The following is an 18,354-nucleotide window of genomic DNA, read 5'->3' as shown; positions in this document are numbered from 1 at the left end:
GCAAGATGGTCAACTGACTGCATATTTTTTGACCAGTGCAAGATTGTAGCAATTTTATCAAAAAAACTTCTGTCGCTTTCTTGACAGAAATATGATGGTTTTTTGACACATTTCTTAATGGAAACCTTGTGCTTTTCCTGTGTAGTACTTGGACCTGTTGGCAATTTTTTACAATTTTTAACTGATATTTGACCTGTCAGTTGACTAAACTTTATTTGACCGGTCAAATACTCAACCCTAGACTACAGGCCCTCTGAGCTATGGTCACAGTAGCCCCCAGGCTTGCCCTGCCCTTATTTGTGACTGCTGCTTGGCCGAGACAAACCTTACCATTGTTGATGTTCTAGGATCTCGGAGCACTGAAGATCCCAGAGCAGTACAGGATGATTATCTGGAGAGGCCTTCAGGAACTCAAGCAGAGCCACGACTATGGGGCCCAGCAGCTCATCCGCTCCAGCAGTAATGCCTCCACCATCTCCATCGGTAGCTCTGGCGAGTTGCAGCGACAACGTGTCATGGAGGCAGTGCATTTCCGTGTGCGCCACACCATCACTATCCCTAATCGCAGTGGGGCCGATGAGTGGGCGGACTTCGGCTTCGACCTCCCGGACTGCAAATCCCGCAAACAGTCCATAAAAGAAGAGTTCACAGAGGGAGAGATCAACTGAAGGTCTCTGCAAGCACTGGCAGCAAGAGACCAGACACAGAGGTTTAAAGGAACAGAAAACCAATCATAAAAAATGGCAAAACTCTTCCAGCTTTAAGTACGTGGAGAAAATGCACTCAGTCGCATAAGGGAACCTGGGTCTGGCCATTGGTTAGATGCCCTTCACAGGAGGGAAATTCCACTGGCTTTGTGATAGGATCGAGGTGAGGAAAGGAGCAGCTGAGACACAAACAGGCACTCCAAATCGGCTGTAGAGATGCCACAGCTGCCTGAAGCAGAGGAATATACACTTGCTAACGTACAGGGCTACCTTACAATTTCCCTGACAGTCTTCATATCAAACGAATGCAATGTAAAAGTAAAACGTATTCTTTTCTTAAGAACAGTCTCCTTCCTACCCTACCTCTCCCTACTCTGTCTGTTTAGCAGTGCCCAACTCTTCGAGACCTCGGTCTCTGTGAAAACGGGTTCAGCACCTGAAATGTTCTGCTCATGTTAGGGATACCTGCTGTTGACTGATGTATGACAAAAGGACATGCTTTCCTGATGGATTGCCAAAAAGTATTTGTTTCCTTTCGTTCTTTGTAGAGCAGAAAAGAAATTTATTTGTTGATTCCAGACTATGTGCATGTATCTAAATGACATGTGTGTATATGGACAGACATACCTTGTATATACCCAGTAAGCTCACTGTGCTGTTAAGGATAAAGAAAGATTTATTTTCATGTATGCTACAAAAAAAAATTGATAATTACCCCCAAGACACTCCAGTGTCATAAATTAACTTCATGCTTTTGACATGTAAACAGGCAGAAAGCTGCTATATTTCAAGTCTTATCTTAAGCGTTCAAAGGGTTTTTCTTTTAATCTTTAAACAGTTTTTTGTTTGATTCTGAGGGAGAAAGGGCAAATCCATTCACTTAAACCCCCCAGTCTAAAATTTTTCCATAAAGTGTTGCTTAGAGTTCCTAATATTTGCAGGGCATGGATTAATTATAGTCTTGATCATTATCCCATAAAAGTAAAAAACCTGTTTTCCCAAACTACTGATAACAGTCTCTGTTCGATGAAGAGGTTTCCTTTTCACCATCTGAAGGTAGGGCTGTTTTTATTCCTTCCCAGTGCTTCCCTAGCACAGGGGTCCAGATGATTTGCCTCATGTCTTTGTGTCTCCTGACTAAATTCAACAAGATACGCAGCAGGAAATGCGAAGATGCATGCAGATGTTTTGTGCCAGCAAGTGGCACAAAAAAAGACATTCTGTGGGTGCGACTGGCAATGCCCTTCCAAGCACAGTAGAGGCTACCAGTGATGGCAGAGAAGGCTGGTGGTGCCATTCAACATCCTGTGTATCCTCTCATTCCAGGACTGGTCTGTAACTGAGACAGCCCAGAGGACTGGGTTGTCTCAGTAACCTCCAGGGCTGCCATACTGCCCAGAACCTATTCAGAGCTGCAGCTCTGCCTGCAGCATATCCCTTAACCTCAGCCTTGTAAAGGGGTGCTCAGAATGCAACCCCATAGCCATTTACTCTTTGTGCTTACACCAGAAAAATTATCCCCCAGCCTGACAGAGCTTATGGAGTTCATTGATACTGCTCTGGGCTAAAATATGTCTCACCAACATGCGCTGGGCTTCAAACACAACTTTTGCCTTCCCTTAAGCATCAAGGGCTGGTCCTCATTCAGGATGGAGCCCCACAGGGAAACTGAGCTGTATCTGCCAATGCCAGGAGAGCAGCAGGAAAAAAAGAGCTCCTTCAGCATCTCTGCTTGTTCTTCTCCACTGGTGGCTCAGGGGCTAAGGCACATGGGATGCATGGCTAGGGGCCATTGTTCTGACCCTTCTGAACTATTTGCCCCATTTTCACTGGTTTCTCCCCCAGCCCACAAACCTCTGTGGCTGAGAGTAGCCAACCCCCATTTGACAGCTCCACACCTGTGTACATTGTCCTTACCCTGCACCAGGACTCTGGGGCTCGCCAAGAAAGCAACACATACTTGTAAGTAACAGCTGATTAAAGCACTTTAATGCTTTAAGATTTTTAAATAATCCTTCATGTTTTCAATGTTAACTAATGCTTTTTCCAGCAGTATTATAAGGTATATTTCACCCCTGTTATTAACTGTATTTTTTGTAATGTTATCTTTGGAAAATGTGTTATTTTTATAGCTGTGGTTTTTGTTTTGTTTTTTTGTAACGCAATAAAGCCCAATGTCTGAGCTATGTGTGATGGATACACGCTCCTGCCTTAGTTTCCAACTTGGCAAACTGCATGCTACAAGCTAGAAATGTCCTGAAGTTTAAATAGGAAACATGGATCCTTTGTTATGGAGCAAGCAGCTATTAAAGAACAGTTCTCCAAAGGACAAAGCTACTTGCCAAAGCAAAATTATAGCTCAAAACAGCCCTTCAGAGCATTAAGAGAGTAGCTTGTGAGCTCCCACCATTCAAAACAAGAATTGCCATCCACCATGGCTACCCACTGCTATTTTGGGAGAAGCTGTGGATGAATAGTAGTTAGCACATGCAAAACCCCTCCTCATTTCTATACAGGCTTAAAAGATGTGTTCTGTCTTAGATAAGCAGAAACATATCTGAGGCCTTTCTTAGCAAAGCTGCATTTAGAAAGGTGAACTTTAGAAAAATATATTAAAACATTCACTCAAAAAACAAATCTCAACAAAAGAAAAAATATATTTTCTTTTAATAAGTAGCTACCTGGGTTTCATTCACAGAATGTAGGTTGTGTTGTGTTTTTTACCATCTTTCAAATAAATGACCAAAAAGATACAGTATGAAAGAGAGAGTAGCATTTATCATTAATACACAGCTTTTCTTAGGTTTGAAAAAAAAAACAAAAACAAAAAAAACCACTGTTTAAAACAATTTCCACAAGAGAACTGTGCTTAGTTATAAATGTTACAACTATTCCTAGTTTTAGTAATATATACTGCATATATAAAAATTAAATTGACAGTAAAGACTATTTTTCCGGAGAAAAATTCAGTATGTATAGCTACCAACATATTCAATGTTGTTTTAATACCATTTTTTCCAAATCTTGAAAACCAGGGTCTGAACAATACAGATCAGAATAAAATAGTCAAATATATACATTTGCAGTAAGTTCAACGTAAGAATAAAAAGGTACAAATAACCTGGTTCAAAGCAGACTTGCCTGTTGTGGAAGGCACTGTCATTTCCTGTGATGCATAATCACAATCTGCTAGACCAGTGGTTCTCAACCTTTTTAGACTTGAGGCACCCCTGGGAAAATTTTAGCTTATTTTTTTTGACCTTAGAAAGACCACAACTTTGGATTTCTATTTGAAATCTCTTTATTAATGCAGTTAAACCCCGTTTGTAAATGTAACAGTGCTAATGTTGTGTGGTACCCTGTGGCACTCTTGAAAGGATCTCAAGACATCCCAGGCACCCCGATTGAGAATCACTGTGCTAGACAAAACAAACAAACAACCCCTCCCAAAAAAACTTCCTTAAAAACCCGTGCATCAGACTCCCTCCCCCACTCAGGGCAAAGGAACTGCAAATCAGTGCCTTACAGAGAAACCCCGAAGCACAGGAGTTTGCAAGGAAAACAAAACTGCTTATACACAGCCTCTCCTAATGCACTGTAGAATCCAGGTGACACCTTCTAGTAACAGATGTTGTACAGAGCTCCCGCACAGATATCCACAGAAGTATTTTGAAACAAAAACCTTTATTTATTTTTAATAGTGATGCACTATTCAGATTGGAAATGCCCAAGGGTATGGTTGTGCTCTGTGTGACAGTCTAAGCCCACAAAAATCTTTCATCACTAACACTACAGCCAAAATGACAGGAAATCTCTCTGCCAGCTTTGCCCTCCCCTAAAGAAGTAGATGCATACTTCTCAGCTACTATGTATTCCAAATTTATAGCAAAGACCAGAACACCAAGTTCCAGAAACGTGCAATCTGTAAGGGGGTACATACAACACAGTATGGGGTGTGCAGCATGGGCCATACAGGTACTTTTGTTTCCTCATTTTGAGCATCACAGTTTCATCTTATTTACGAAGCTGCCACAAGAGATTAATTGCACAGTCTTCACAGCCATAAAGGATTGTTTCTATTTCCTTACCACATCGCAATCAGCATCAGGGTGGTCTGCTACCAAGAAAATTCTATTCCATTACCTGGATCTGACTCCCTCAGAAAGGAAATGCCAGCATATCCTTACCATGTTATGACCAGCCTCAGGGAAATCTACCGTCAAGGAAATAATATTCCATAATATAAAAAGGAAATGCCAGTGCAGACAAAGCCTCCATCATTTCTTTTAAGGATCCTGGATAACATCCTCCAAAACATCAGCAACAGGAGCACTGCATGCTTACGGAGTTCAAAACAAGCTCCAAGTTCTGGGCATTGCCAGTGAAAATGACAAAACACAACAAGGCTTTTTGTTTTAAGACAACAGTGGAAACATCACTAGCTAGAGAGGTGTGCTCTCTAGCAGGTCTCTGGACAGCTCCTTCACTTTAAGCAGCAGTGCACATCACATGATTTCAGTCTTGATTACCGCCACATCTATTGCTTCGTTGCGCAAGTCGACAGCAGATCCGTTCCTCCAGGATTGTTCAGCAGCCGCAGCTACCTGAATCGTCCAGAGAAACTGCTCTTTGGTGATAACAGGGGGTTCATTGCCTGGAAAAGCAAGACTGTGCTACTAGAGGAAGGCAGCATTGGTACAAAGAGCATCAGGCTGCAAAACCACAAGACTGAAGCCCTACTGTCTGCTCTGCAGCAGGTCCTCCCTGAGGCTCTTGAGTCACTTTGCTGCCTTGTGCTTGCTTCCCCCCCTTACCATTTGTCTAGTTCAGCAGTGCTCAACCCCAGTCTGCAGGCACCAGCACCATGTCATCTGGTCCACAGGATTCCCCATGCATCCAGAAATCTGGCAGGGGAGGTAGCACCACTCCCTTCCTGTCAAATTTCTGGACCCGTGGAGAGCCCCAGGCTCTGTGTGCTGGAATAAATATTAAATACTTTCAGTGTTTCTTCCATCTACCTAGTACATCAAATCCTGCCACTTCCAGGATCTTGTAAAACAAGGCGTCTTACACTGTCTTACCAGATTTCAGTAAAAACTGTTGGTTTCCGATAGTTTAAACTGCCATAAAACCTTATTCAGCCCAACACTAAGTATTGAACACTGAAAATATTATTGTTTTTAAGCCAATTTCTGTGTCTGTGGGCATACACAAATCACCCAGGAGCCCTGCATATACATCCAACACACGTTTACTATTTGCTGGGTTCTGATGCTGCCAGTGCCACCCATTTCAGCATTTTATATAAGACAAGGGGGAAAAGTTCCTTGTCTTGCATTCACATACATGAAAACCTTGTTATATATATTGTCTATCATTTAACTGCTGACAAAAGCAGCATGTGCTCAGTAATGAAAACCAGTTCTGAAGTTGATTAAATGCAGCTACACTGAGCATGACTATAAAACACATGGCACATATTGGGCAAATAAAATGATGGGAACCTCACTCCCTCCCCCCCCCCTTTTGTGTGCGGCCCTTAAAAATAAATAAATAAATAAATAAATAAATAAATAAATAAAAATGGGCAGTTTTTCTCCCTGGAGAGAACAAGCACCAGGCCTGAAGGTACTGCAATACAAACGCAGCACCTGGAGAAGCTGGGGCAAGCTCAAACACCCTCCTTTGGTGCCAAAAATGTTGACTTTTGTTTTTTGGGGGTTTTTTGTTACAATTTTTGTGTTCCAGGTCAAATTAGCCAAATCAGTTCTGAAACCTATCAATTAAGCAGAAATCAATCATCCAAATCCATGTGGTGCTACTACTGGCAAGTATCCTCTTTCCCACACTTTTCAGTCTGGGGTTTCAGATACTTGCAAAGCCATGGCAGACATCCTACATGCAGGCCCAAGCCTGGAGATCTTGGAGTTTGGATGCCCCCAGGTGTTGCTTCCCTTAATCAACAGGCCAAAGGAGCAAGCTACGGGGAAATCTCCCATCTCCATAAAATAGGTGTGTAGTCCAGATCATTCCTGGGGGCCCTGCTTGCAGTACAAGGACATGTCTCCACCCTCTATTACACAAGGACATTCAGAGGTCAAGAAGAGGATCTTCCTTTCCAATCACAGCAGGAAACCACCTGGACTTATACCATGGTATCTTTCCTGCCAGTTAAGCAAAAATGACTTTTTTTTTGGAAATGTTTTCTTCTTCCAGGTCAAACTAGCCAAATCATTTCCAAATCCTCTTAAGCAGCACACAGTTGTTCAAACACCACATCTGGTGCTACAGTGGGGAAGTATCCTCTACCCCAGACTTTTCAGCCTGGGGCTTCAGATACTCCCAAATCCACTGGTGGGCATCCTACGTGCAGGCCCAAGCTCAGAGGCTTGGGGTTCAGATGCCCCAGAGTCTCACTTGCTCTTAACCAAAGGCCACAGGAGCAAGCTAGAGAGGAGTCCGCCATTTCCATGAAGTAGGCATGTTGCCAAGATCCTCCCACTGGAAACTGGCCTTGGCCTGTGGGAAGCTAATTACAAAACTCGTAGGGCGCCATGTCTGCAGTGCATTTGACAGGGGTGCACCCTTCACTACACAATGCCATTCAAATCCATCTTGGTTCAGATAACAAATCAGTGCAGTGACTATACTTGATCTTAGCCCGCAAGAGGTCCAGAAGCAATACTTTATCTTTCTTTTTTCTTTTTTTTTTTTTAAAGGAAAATTTTTCATGTCCAAACCAAATCAGTCAAATTCATTCCAATTCCATGAATCATTCAAGATCTCTACAAGGGTAGGCTAGTGCAGTCCATTTTTTTTTAATTTCCCATATTCCAAGCCATATTAGCCAAAACAAATTCCAAATCTGTGACTCAGTCCAGAACCATAAGTGGCCGTCCTTATTCCTGGCAAGCATCCCCCACCCCCATCTGGGGCTTTAAATGTTTCCAAATCCTTTGGCAGACCTTCTAAACAACACCTTGTTTGGAAAACAGTATCTTGTGGTAGTATATCCATTGTTTTCAGTTCCCCTCAGTGGTGACTCCTTTTAAAGTCCTAGTAAGCCACTACACTGAATACATTTTAACATCCTCTTTACTTCCACAGCTAAGCTGTACCTTTCTTTCTCATTTCCAATGATTCCTGGCTCTTCATCAGCCTTAAATATCTGGCAAACATCACCAAATGGGGCCCCAAACAGTTCACCCAGAATCCCTCTGTCACCCCCTCTTAGCCTGTCACATATGATTAGCATAGTCTAGCATAGTCCTACCCTCCATGATGGACCATGTTGCCCTGCGCCTCATCTGCACATACATTTTTGGAAGATCCCAGGACTCATGACAAGATCACCTGGTGCCAGTCATGAGTGGTGGGAGTGTTAATTAGCACACAGATCCTTTTGGGGGTGGAGGGGGTGTATCTGGAGTACATGCACATACTGAGTAGCACTGAGCTATGGGGTCACCATGATTTGAAATGCTCTGTTGGGAACTTACTTACCATGAACTACATGGTAAATAATGAGTCTTCTAGTTTTGGACTAATATCATGCATAATTTGTATTATGCACAAACAGCTACAGAAGCACTGCTTAAAAGTGTGTTTATGGAGTACATGTGCTAAAACTTGCAGCAGTTTCAAAAATGGTAAAATGCATCAATTCTGGATGAACAAAGTCTATGGGTAGTCATAGTATTTTGCCTATATGCAAATTACTAGTCACGTTTATTTCAAAATCAGTGGCCAGTACAGTATTTTAAAATTTGCCCCTCACTTCCATGTGCTCAGGGAGAGCAGGGTTTGACAGCAAGGAGGAGGGGGAAGGAAGGGCTTGCCTTGCAGCAGGAAAAACTTGGGAGGCACAGGCCAAGGAGGCTACCTGACTCCCTGATTTATCTCCTTGCTGTAGCAGTGGGAACGGGACAAATTCAAGCAAACCTCCAATAATCTGATTCTATACCTGGGAAGTTATCACTATTTTTTTAATTTTTTGTGTACTGAATCCAGCTATTGACACATCATCTTATGCTTGGGATCATCTTATATTCCAGTAAACGTGGTAGTTGGCAGGGAAAAGTTTATTATAATTTTGAATACACCGTAATCAACTAAAGTTTTCACCTAGTAAATAGTTTTTGCTTTTCAGATTGTTTAGACTGCCTCGGGCTTTACAACGTTCATATAAAGGCATCTGCTTTTAAATTCCCCCTCTCATCCAGCGACTGGGATTTCAAGAATAAACAAACTTCCCACTGATTTTAGAACCATGTTCTACACATATTTCCATTAAAGCCAAATCTAAATCATATCAAGATTCCTCTTACAAATAAACCAGCATTAGTTATGATTTTTCTAACCTTTGAGGGTCCTTAAAAAATGTCGGAAGAGTTCTCTGTATGCATCCCGGTACCGGTCAGCCTGGGTCTGAGAACAGATGGACACAGAGGTTCCATGTTCAGTAATTCCCAAGGGATTCTGATTATCTACCCGTAATGATCCTTGAGAACCATGGACCTGGAAAACAGTGAGAGGCAGAAGAAAGAAGTAAATAAAAACCTGTTAAAGTACTGTAAATTAATATGCCTTTTGGCTTTAAAATTCTACCTGGTCTGCTGGACTGGATTACTCAGCTGCTCTTATTTTAGGATTTAATGAAAAGTTTCCTCCCCCAGGTCCAGCACCGACATCTTGTTTCTGGTGGTCTTGTACATCAACATAAACTTACGCCATTTGCAAAAGGGCTTTGGCCCAATACATTTGGACCCATTCTTTTTGTTATTTGTGCTTACAAGAATATAACACCTGGCTTGCTGTGCCCATAATAAAACAGTTGGTGAAACAAGGGTGAATTGTATGCAGAGTTTCTGCCTCAAGGGACCTGAAAAAGTAGACAAAATCAGGGCCAAATTCCACTCCTGTCTGATTGCTGTTAACAACTCCATAAGTTACTCATGGGCACAATCAAGAGCAGAATTTGGCTACCAGAAGGGGAAGCTAATTTTAAGAGGACAGCAGGACAGGCAAAAAACTGTAACTTCTCCCTCAGCTGCATGGTGCTCTGTATAGCACGCTGGTGTGTATGCACATAGGCACAAAAAAAAAATAATAGGTCCCCCATGCAAACAGGAATCAGAGAAAAGTTTACATTACATAAAAAAACAAACACACCTCTAGTCTCTGATCGCAGCTTTTAGTGCAGTGCTGACTGATGTCCAATGTAACAATGGCTCCACTAGGAAATTTCATGCTGACTGCTACAGTGTCTGCATCCTTCAAGTAGGCCATGTCTGAGTGATGAGAGATACCAACTCAGACTTGGAAATAAAAGGAAACCAGCAAATCCCTACTGTACAAAAGTGCTTGTATTTTGTAAGAGGCACTAGGGTGACTAGATCATAATCACACAGCCTGGTGGGAAAAACAGAACATCCCAAACACGTTTACTACCACTGACACCGATCCATTTGCATTCCTCTTTACCACTCATCAGGTGACTCCCTACTCCACACTTTTACTTTTATTACAAAATAATATAAAATAATAAATCCCGTATCTCTGTATCTTACGACTTCACATACATTTGCTTTTAATTTATAGCACTGAAATAAGAAATAACTAGAAAATCAAATGACACTCTAGTGGAGAAGTTTAGTCTCACCTGCACAGAATGCATGTCCCAAAGAAAATATTGTATCTGGTGCACTTTCCCCCAGTAACAAACTGATAATATCAATGTCATGTACAGCAGCATTATAGAAAATCCCACCTGAAAGAGGAAAAAGTGAGCACACTAAAAGATGTAAATCCTATAAAATCTATGAGCAAGTTTATATTTCTACACTGCATGATGATAAATGTTAAATCATCTCAGAAGTTAGCCTGAAGAACACACAGAAATACTCCCTCACCAAAAAGTTAGTGTCAAAGAGCCTCTCCTCCCTCAGAGGAAAATAATGCACTTTAGGGATATACGCATACACACGCAGAAGGTTCCACTGGAATACGCAATAAGGTCAACTGATGTGCCTTCACAGAATGAACCCCTTCTTCTATAAGAAAGCTACTTAGTACCTGACTTTTTTAGGAAGCTAAGAGAAGCCGCTGGATATATGCTGCTAACCGTTGATATCCGATGAATCCTCCCCAAGGCCTGGCTGTCGTGGACTTTTTTATACAAGAACTGCATGGCTGGATCAAAGCGCCTGTGGAAAGACAGCCAACATGGATAAGCGAGCATACAGATAAGAATGGGGTTATGCACACTAAAGTCATCCAGGACAATCCACCAGCCTGACACTGGATGGCAGTGAAAGATCTGGACCACATGTGGCTACCAATTTAAGACAGATGTGACATACAATTTTCTGATGAAATCATTTGATCAGCAATTTGCAGAAGTTTCAGAAATTCCTAGTAAATTTTTCTCTGCAGTAACTCTTCTACTGTACTAAGAGCTTCAATTCAGGGATTAAACAACTGTGGAATAAAATGTTTAATAAGCAATACCTAAGAAGTTACATATAGATTAAAAGGTATCTTGCTGGTTTTATATGCAAGTATCAAATGTGCTGTCTGTAGAGGATGAATTTCTCTACTTCAAATGGTCTGGCTAAATCAATGGTAGCTTATGTAGTTTCTTCACAAGGAATGTAAATACTCAAAAACTTCTTCATTACTTGCAGCTGATGTTATTATATAGGGTGCACAGGACCATTATTTTTTAGTGTATACAAGATTTTAGGATTCAGTTAGTGAGTCCATAAAGCATACTGAGTACAATCAAACAAAGCTACATTTTCAAAATATTATGTAAATAAATGTTGAATGTTTCCTAATAGAAAGTTTTTTTTCCTGCAGTATTTAAAAAAAAACAGAGCCAGTTCACTTCCTATAATATTTTTCTTTTCCTTCTCCAAAATTATACAACAAAAACAGTCAAAAAGACCTGTAAATCCCTTGGGCTTGAAAGAAAACAACCATAATCACCATGACAAGAAATAATCTGTGAAGCCAAAATGGTCTGTAACCAAGGTGTAACGCTGCTGTTTTTTCCAACTTGGTATAGCTGTAAAACTAGATACTTTGCAAAATAGTGCAGTCAAAAGTGAATCTCAAAGGCTACACAGGTGCAAAATCAAGAAGCTGTATATCACAAAAAGTAACGCCCTAATTCATTCTCTCACACATCACACACCAAAGTTACCCAGAAGAATGCTTCAGTCATTTTTACAAAATCTCACCACCACAAAAAGACTAGAGTAACATTTTACTAAGCACCTCGAGTGCTCAAGCCTCATTGCACTTACCAACCGTACTCTATTACCACCCAATCCAATGTACATGGTTAATTGTAATGCTATGCCAAATATAAAAAAAGATTTGCACCTCCAAGAAGTATGAAGAATTAACCTGAAGCTGCAAGTATATAATATATATATCCTCTGACGACCCACATACTACGTAAACTTAATCAAAATTATAGTTAAATAGCTAGAAAACAAATACAGAAAGTTTCCAGATAATAATTGGAATTGCATTACTTCACACTTGTACTTCCTTAACACATAAAGAGCTGAATAAAATGGAGTCCTTACTTGTAGAATCCACAGACCAATGGTCTTCCACATCTGTCAGCTTCGTCAAAACAAGCCTCTGCTGTCTGCCTGTCTAAACTGGGCAGCTTCTCGCAAAACACACCTTTCCCTATGCAGAATGTCACATAACACAGAGCTGAATATGTGTAGGACACAATCCAAGCAGTACACTTTATACCTTGCAATATTGTATTACACATCAATACAGTCCAGAAACAACATTTCAGGAGACACGAGGAAGGCCGTTATTGCTACTTATCCACAAAGCTATAGTGCATTAACCATTTGCAAATTTCATAGAATCTCATCTGCCTCTATTCTTAGCTGTATTTTTCCAATTATTTCTTTGTACATGTGGAGTTAAACACTTTTAGCTTAGGTTGCACTTGCTTCTTTCCCAGACCTGGAAAAGTACACTTTGTACGTGCAAGCTTGTCTAACATGTCTTCAAACTATACCGTTAGTCCAATAAAAGATATTAGCAAAAACCCCTTGCTTCTTGCACTAATCCAATTGAACAGTTCAGTTACATATACTTAAAAAAGGACCACAGTACATACTCAAGCTGCATGGAAAGTCTTTAGGGTAGCAGCTTCTATAGGCTAACTTCTCTCTAATTATGCAATCAGACATTCAGTGCAGCCCTCAAGGGATACTGTAAGGTACAAATGAGGAGGCCACAAGTGACTAATCACTGGAGGTGGAATAACCTCCAGGGCAGGGGGTCAGACTCAATGATCTACTAAAGCCCCTCCCGACCCAAACATCTATGAATCTATGAAAACACTGATAAATGCTGATCTCTAAGTACATGCCTTGTTAACTCGGTATGCCCAACCCAGAACATATCACAGATTAAAAATGAAAGAACTTGCTGTAAGTCTGCTACAGTTCCTCTTACCCGCTCGCAAAGCATCTAATACAATTTCTGAGGCTGCTTCAGGAGGTGAACAAATAATGGCTCCAGAGACACTGCAAGCATTAAGAACAAGTTGTTAGGTGGAGACAAATTATTTGCTGAAACAAACTAGTCAAAAGAAAGGAGATCAAGTTTTGTGAATGTTAAGAAACCTCTTAATTTAAGAAAGGGAGGGGTAAGAAACCACTAATTTCCAAGAAGGAAAGAAAAAAAAAATCACATTGACAAAATAACTCTCTCTCACCTTATAAGGGCTCAAAGTTCTGGGGTAATGGTGCCAGGAATAGATTTAAATCATTACATATAGTGGAGTTTGACATGAATCTTTGTCTTTATTCATAGCTTGTAGTCTCATATTTTTAAGTAATAAATACAAAGTGTTCATTTAGATTTAGAAAAAATATATATTCACCACATATTTAAATAGCATTCTTATGTCTCTAGCTTAAAAGTGAACACAAAAAACGTTTCTGAGGTGTCTTTCAAAGACTTACTTGCACCCTCCATTTTAACGAATCAGAAAGGAAAATCTAAAGAAACTTTACAGGGTGCAATTGTGGGAAAAAAAATACTGCTAATAGTTCAATGCATTTTAACTTTAGAATTTGTACTGCAAAGTTCCCTCTCTCAGGAACACTTCCATTCTACAGTTTGTGAATTCTGAAATGCTGCCTTCATTTAAAAGTTGACAAGAACTCCAGTGAGCTTGTTTTTGCGGTACTAATCTAGCTTCCCCCAAAACATAAAATGAGCTCTAATAAAAGCACATTTACACTATACCCTTCACAATGAAGGATCCCTACAGTGCTTTTTAATTCTACATATGCTCTACCACTTCAATAAGCCAGCTACTTGGGAGAAAAAAAGACAAGTCAGGAAGGAAACCGATACACAAGCTACATGACACCATGGAAAAGGGAACCTGGTCACAGACATAGCCTTATACCTCTGTCCACAAAGGAGAGCTTGTCACAGTTCTTTCTGGAGCCCCAAGCGCACACAGATAACTAAGCTTCCCAGCAAGATCCTAGAATGTGTCACCCTCCCTCCACCTTCTTTACTAAAGAGAAGTGCAATTTGAGTTGATCTATAGCTGTTGCAAGGAGCTGTAATGAGGACTAAAGGCATAAAAGTTCTGTCTCATGTCATGAGCAGGAAGTCAGACCAGCAAGATCCAACAAAAGGCAAGTACATGCCAGTACCAATGAAACTTTCCAAAGACAGTAAGAAAGTTACATTGTTAGCCCTTCTTAAGTTAAGTTACTTAAGAAAACATGGATATGAGTGATTTGCAGACTGTACCGTTGATCATTGAGCACAATGTCAGCATCCTGCTGCCGCAGCACCCTGGTGTTAGCCAGAAATTCAGTACTGAAGGCACGTTCCACGTCTAGTAGCTGATCCTCAACAATGTAGAGTAAACAGCAACTATTTTCTTCCATTAAACTTTGAAACAATGCTTTGTTCCCAAGCCCAACACCAAAGAGAGCAAGACCAATATTGCTTCCTGTAGTCCCAGTACCAGTGTACTGTCCCACAGCCCCTCCACAAATCGCACTGTTGGAGGCCTCAGAAATAACAAGCTTTTGGTTGTTCTGTTTTGAGGAAGCAGGTGTATTTCTCAGATGAAGGGCAGCAAATGCTGAAGGGTAACTGGTAGAGGTAGAGGGTGTTTGGTCTTCTCTGGCAGACAGGACATTAGTGGTAGAGCTGATGGCATTGAGGTGAACAGGGATCAATGACTTGTGGTAGGAAGGTGGAGATGGCACCATGCTGTAGCTGGTGCTGGTGCCATCACTGGTGATGCAAGGGTTGGGTGAGAAAATAAATGAAGGCTGAGAGAGCAGGGAAGGAGTGTCAAGTTGCATGGGAAGCCCAGCACCAAGGTCTGAACCTGCAGATCTAGATAAAAAGAGAGATAAATAAGTCTTAAGGAAGCTTCTGGTACTTCAGGAACAATCAAACAGAACAAAGCTGTTTGAACAAAACAGGTCAAAATATCTTAGAGAAAAAAATGAGTAAATATGATGAGCCTCAGACGTCTGTAGGCGCTTGACTTCAAAGTCATCAGATTTTCTTCCATCACTCGATTGACATACTATTTGCCTATACATTTGGTTAGGCAAATATAAAGAAAACTATTAACCCCATCTTCCATGCAAAACCCTGGTGAACTGTTACTTTTATCAGACTCTCACAAAGATAGCACAGGGTGCACTTTCTACTCTTCCATAAGGTTTCCCAAGTAATTCCATTTAAACTACAACCGTAAAAATAAATGAAGTGCATTGTGAAGATTTATTACTTGCTCTTTTGTCTTGCTTGCTAGCTAAGCCATAAAATTCAGTAATTTGCAGTACGTCCACACTAACTGGGAAATGAGCGACCTTATTTAAGAGTCAACATAAACAATTTAAAAGCATGCCACTAACTCTAAAAAAAGTTCTTTGTCTAACTTTCCAAAACCATGTGAAATTACTAAAAGAAAAGCCTTTTTCATTGCCTTTAATTCTTTTGCATTACTTGGCTTAGACAGCTGTGAAAACATTGGAACTCATACCTCCATTGCACTTCAATACTCAAGCTTTGAATGCCACAAGGGAATGCTTATTTAACAAGTAAATGGGAAAAATATTTCTTTAAGTCTCATGTTTCAAAACTCTGGGGACTGTTTCAGCTTGTGTGTTTATATTGACAGACTTTTTCCAAACTTCAGTTGTAAAGTCACAAATATGCCATGTGACAAGAGCCTCCAACCCTGCTATCTGGATGCAGCTTTTCATTCCTCTACCTCATCAAGAATAAAGGAGGCAGCAAGAAGTTTGGGGGGAGAAGGGAGAAAAAAAAAAAAAAAAGCAGTCCTGCAGTTTATTCAAGACAACATCTTCATGACAATTTAGGCAGAGACAAACATTACTATGGGACGCCGTACAACAGTGATCCTCAGCTAGTGTACTGCTTCGCTCCAAGGTGCCTGGAGATCCTTTCGGGGATGTCATGAATTGCTAAGCAGTGTTAGGTGTACAGACATGATTCACATGATAGACCCAGAAATCTCAAATAGGAATCACCAGTGTCCAAAACATTTGGACCAGCTGTGGACTTTCTGAGTTTTTTCCAACAGAAGAATTGGTATATTATTTTTCTGAAAACTAACAACTGAAATTGGGGGAGGGCAGGTGAGACTTGAGTTTAATGGGGTTGAGAACCACTACACTACAGACTAGGAATAGATATGGCATTTATTCCAGAACAAGCTGTGCCTGTGTTTGTTCTGGCACAGGAATATCCCAAGACTGGCATGTGCACTCGTTGCCTTTCCATTAGGATACGAGTGCCTGAACGCACTGCCGCTTTCCTGCTGTTGACCCACTGATGCAATCCAAGGACAACTGTTTGGACGGGCTTTGTGATGGACACCTCTTACCCCATAAACCTTTTTATGGTTCATCTCAGAGATGGACACTTGAACTATTGCACTTTGTCCCAGGATGAACTGGTCTGTTTGGGGACAAATGCAACAACTGTTTGTAGCCATGGTGGGTAAAAAACAGACACCACATTTGAGCTGGCACTAACCAATCCAAATCAAATCCAGGGAGTAGTGCAGCCCTTTTCCAATGTCCTCTCTGGAATCAATAGCGACTAATGCTAATTAGTTGCAACTGCCCAGAGAGAAAGCATTAATCTCTGGCTAAAAACAGATGCCATATTTCCTCTGGGGAAAAAACCCAAACAAACCCTTTGATTCTGGGATCCTGCAGATGCACACAGTCAGACCCAACTTTATTTTTATTCTTAGGTTCATTCCAGGTCTGATTTTCCCTGGTTTTGACTCGCATCAAAACAGGGTAGAGGACAGTCTCTCAACAGGCAGCTTGAATGGCAATTACCTCAAATTAGCCAATTAAGTGTCTGTCTTTCACACCTGCCTCCATAGCTGTTTCCATACCAGCTATGAACTGCCTGCCCAGAGGAGCTTTCCATCTGTTGACTCCTCTGTGAAATAGAACTGTCATTTCTACCCAGGAGAACTTTTACAGCCTTTTCTCCAACGCTTGATGAAGGGTGTTTGAGCCCAAAAGCTTGCAATTAAAGATTTTTTTGCAAAACTCTTGTTGGTCTAAATAAAAAAGATGTCATCTCTAGTACAAGTACCAATTGCTTTTTCCTCTAGATCAATATGGCTACAACTTGGACGCTTGGCCTCACAGCTACTTAAGGGGGGACAGTGGGCTTAGTCGTAGGACACCAGAACTTTATCCCAGGGGAAGTCAGGTGCCTGTATTGAACCTAGCAGGCCCAGGTGGCAGGGCAATTAACTGAAAACTGACCAGGGGTTAGATCTGTATCGCAGCCTCTGGCTGCCCTGCCCGGCAGCAAAGCCCCTGTCCGCAGCCCGCGCCTGAGGGAGCCCAGCTCACGCAGCTTCGCAGACAGTCACGCCCAGCCCCGCACGCTCACTGAGGGGCCACGTCTGCTCCGCCGGGAGCCCCGTCTCAGACCAGTCACCGGGAGGAAGCTGCGGCCTGTCCCGGGCTGGGACCCGCGAAGGCGGAGCAGGGCTCCCCTCCCCCCGCGCCGGGCCGGGCGGACTCACGCGAGGGCGGGCGCGCGCGGGCCGTGCTGCTTGAGCAGGCGGCGGTTGCGGTAGTGGCGGCCGGACGAGAGGTGCTCCAGGATGCGGTCGCGCCGCACGCGCATGGGCAGCTCGCACGACTTGCAGTACAGCGTCTCCACCACTACGGCGGCCGCCGGCCCCGGCCCCGGCCCCGCGCCTGGCTCCAGCAGGTGCCGCCGCACGCCCAGGTCTGTGAACTCCGCCGCATAGTCGTGCAGCGTCTTCTTCTTGCGCCCCATGGCCGCGCGGGGCGCGGGCGCGGGCAGGGCCGGCCCGGGGACGCCCCCTCAGCATGGGGGAACGGGGGGGTGGGGAGGCGGAGGCGCCTCAGGGCCGGCTGCGGGCCCGGCCTGCACCGTAATCCCGCCCCCGCCGCCCCGCGTTCCCGGAAGCGGAAACCAGCCCCGCTCGGCCGCGCCCCCGTGACCTGGCTGCCCTGTAGGTCCGCGAGGCCGGAAGCGGAATCCGGCCTGCCCCAATGACCCCCGCCGCCCTCTAGATCCGCGACCG

The 18,354-nt window shown here is 42.6% G+C and overlaps 2 protein-coding genes across 11 annotated transcripts in view; one reads left to right on the top strand and one right to left on the bottom strand.

The window, feature by feature from the left end:
* TP73 (tumor protein p73) overlaps nucleotides 1-3,720 on the top strand; it is a 70,649-nt gene extending 66,929 nt beyond the window's left edge. For all 7 annotated transcript variants that reach the window (XM_019541234.1, XM_019541236.1, XM_019541231.1 and 4 more), the window contains one exon: nucleotides 348-3,720. In XM_019541234.1, coding sequence (XP_019396779.1) covers nucleotides 348-668 — 321 coding nt within the window. In that variant the 3' untranslated portion in view covers nucleotides 669-3,720. The remainder of the gene's footprint in view (nucleotides 1-347) is intronic.
* LOC109314216 (inositol 2-dehydrogenase-like) lies at nucleotides 3,358-18,159 on the bottom strand. 4 transcript variants are annotated; one of them, XM_019541238.1, is made up of 9 exons: nucleotides 17,824-18,148; nucleotides 14,526-15,125; nucleotides 13,206-13,276; nucleotides 12,305-12,413; nucleotides 10,782-10,912; nucleotides 10,369-10,476; nucleotides 9,879-9,997; nucleotides 9,068-9,224; nucleotides 3,358-5,361 (listed from the first exon to the last, which is right to left on the bottom strand). In XM_019541238.1, the coding sequence occupies exons 1-9, from the start codon at nucleotides 18,081-18,083 to the stop codon at nucleotides 5,213-5,215; spliced, it is 1,704 nt and encodes a 567-aa protein (XP_019396783.1). In that variant the 5' UTR covers nucleotides 18,084-18,148; the 3' UTR covers nucleotides 3,358-5,212. The 4 variants fall into 4 exon arrangements, with proteins under 4 accessions (XP_019396783.1, XP_019396784.1, XP_019396785.1 ...); XM_019541239.1 differs by lacking the exon at nucleotides 9,879-9,997 and having other exon boundaries at nucleotides 10,831-10,912; nucleotides 17,824-18,154; XM_019541240.1 differs by lacking the exons at nucleotides 3,358-5,361; nucleotides 9,068-9,224; nucleotides 9,879-9,997 and adding an exon at nucleotides 10,005-10,118 and having other exon boundaries at nucleotides 17,824-18,157.
* Between the last annotated feature and the right edge of the window lie 195 nt (nucleotides 18,160-18,354).

Source organism: Crocodylus porosus, unplaced genomic scaffold (assembly GCF_001723895.1).
Source record: "Crocodylus porosus isolate Cpor-Errol unplaced genomic scaffold, CroPor_comp1, whole genome shotgun sequence".
NCBI lineage: Eukaryota > Metazoa > Chordata > Crocodylia > Crocodylidae > Crocodylus > Crocodylus porosus.
Note: the sequence above shows the minus strand (reverse complement) of the source record. Positions and strands in the feature narration are given on the sequence as shown.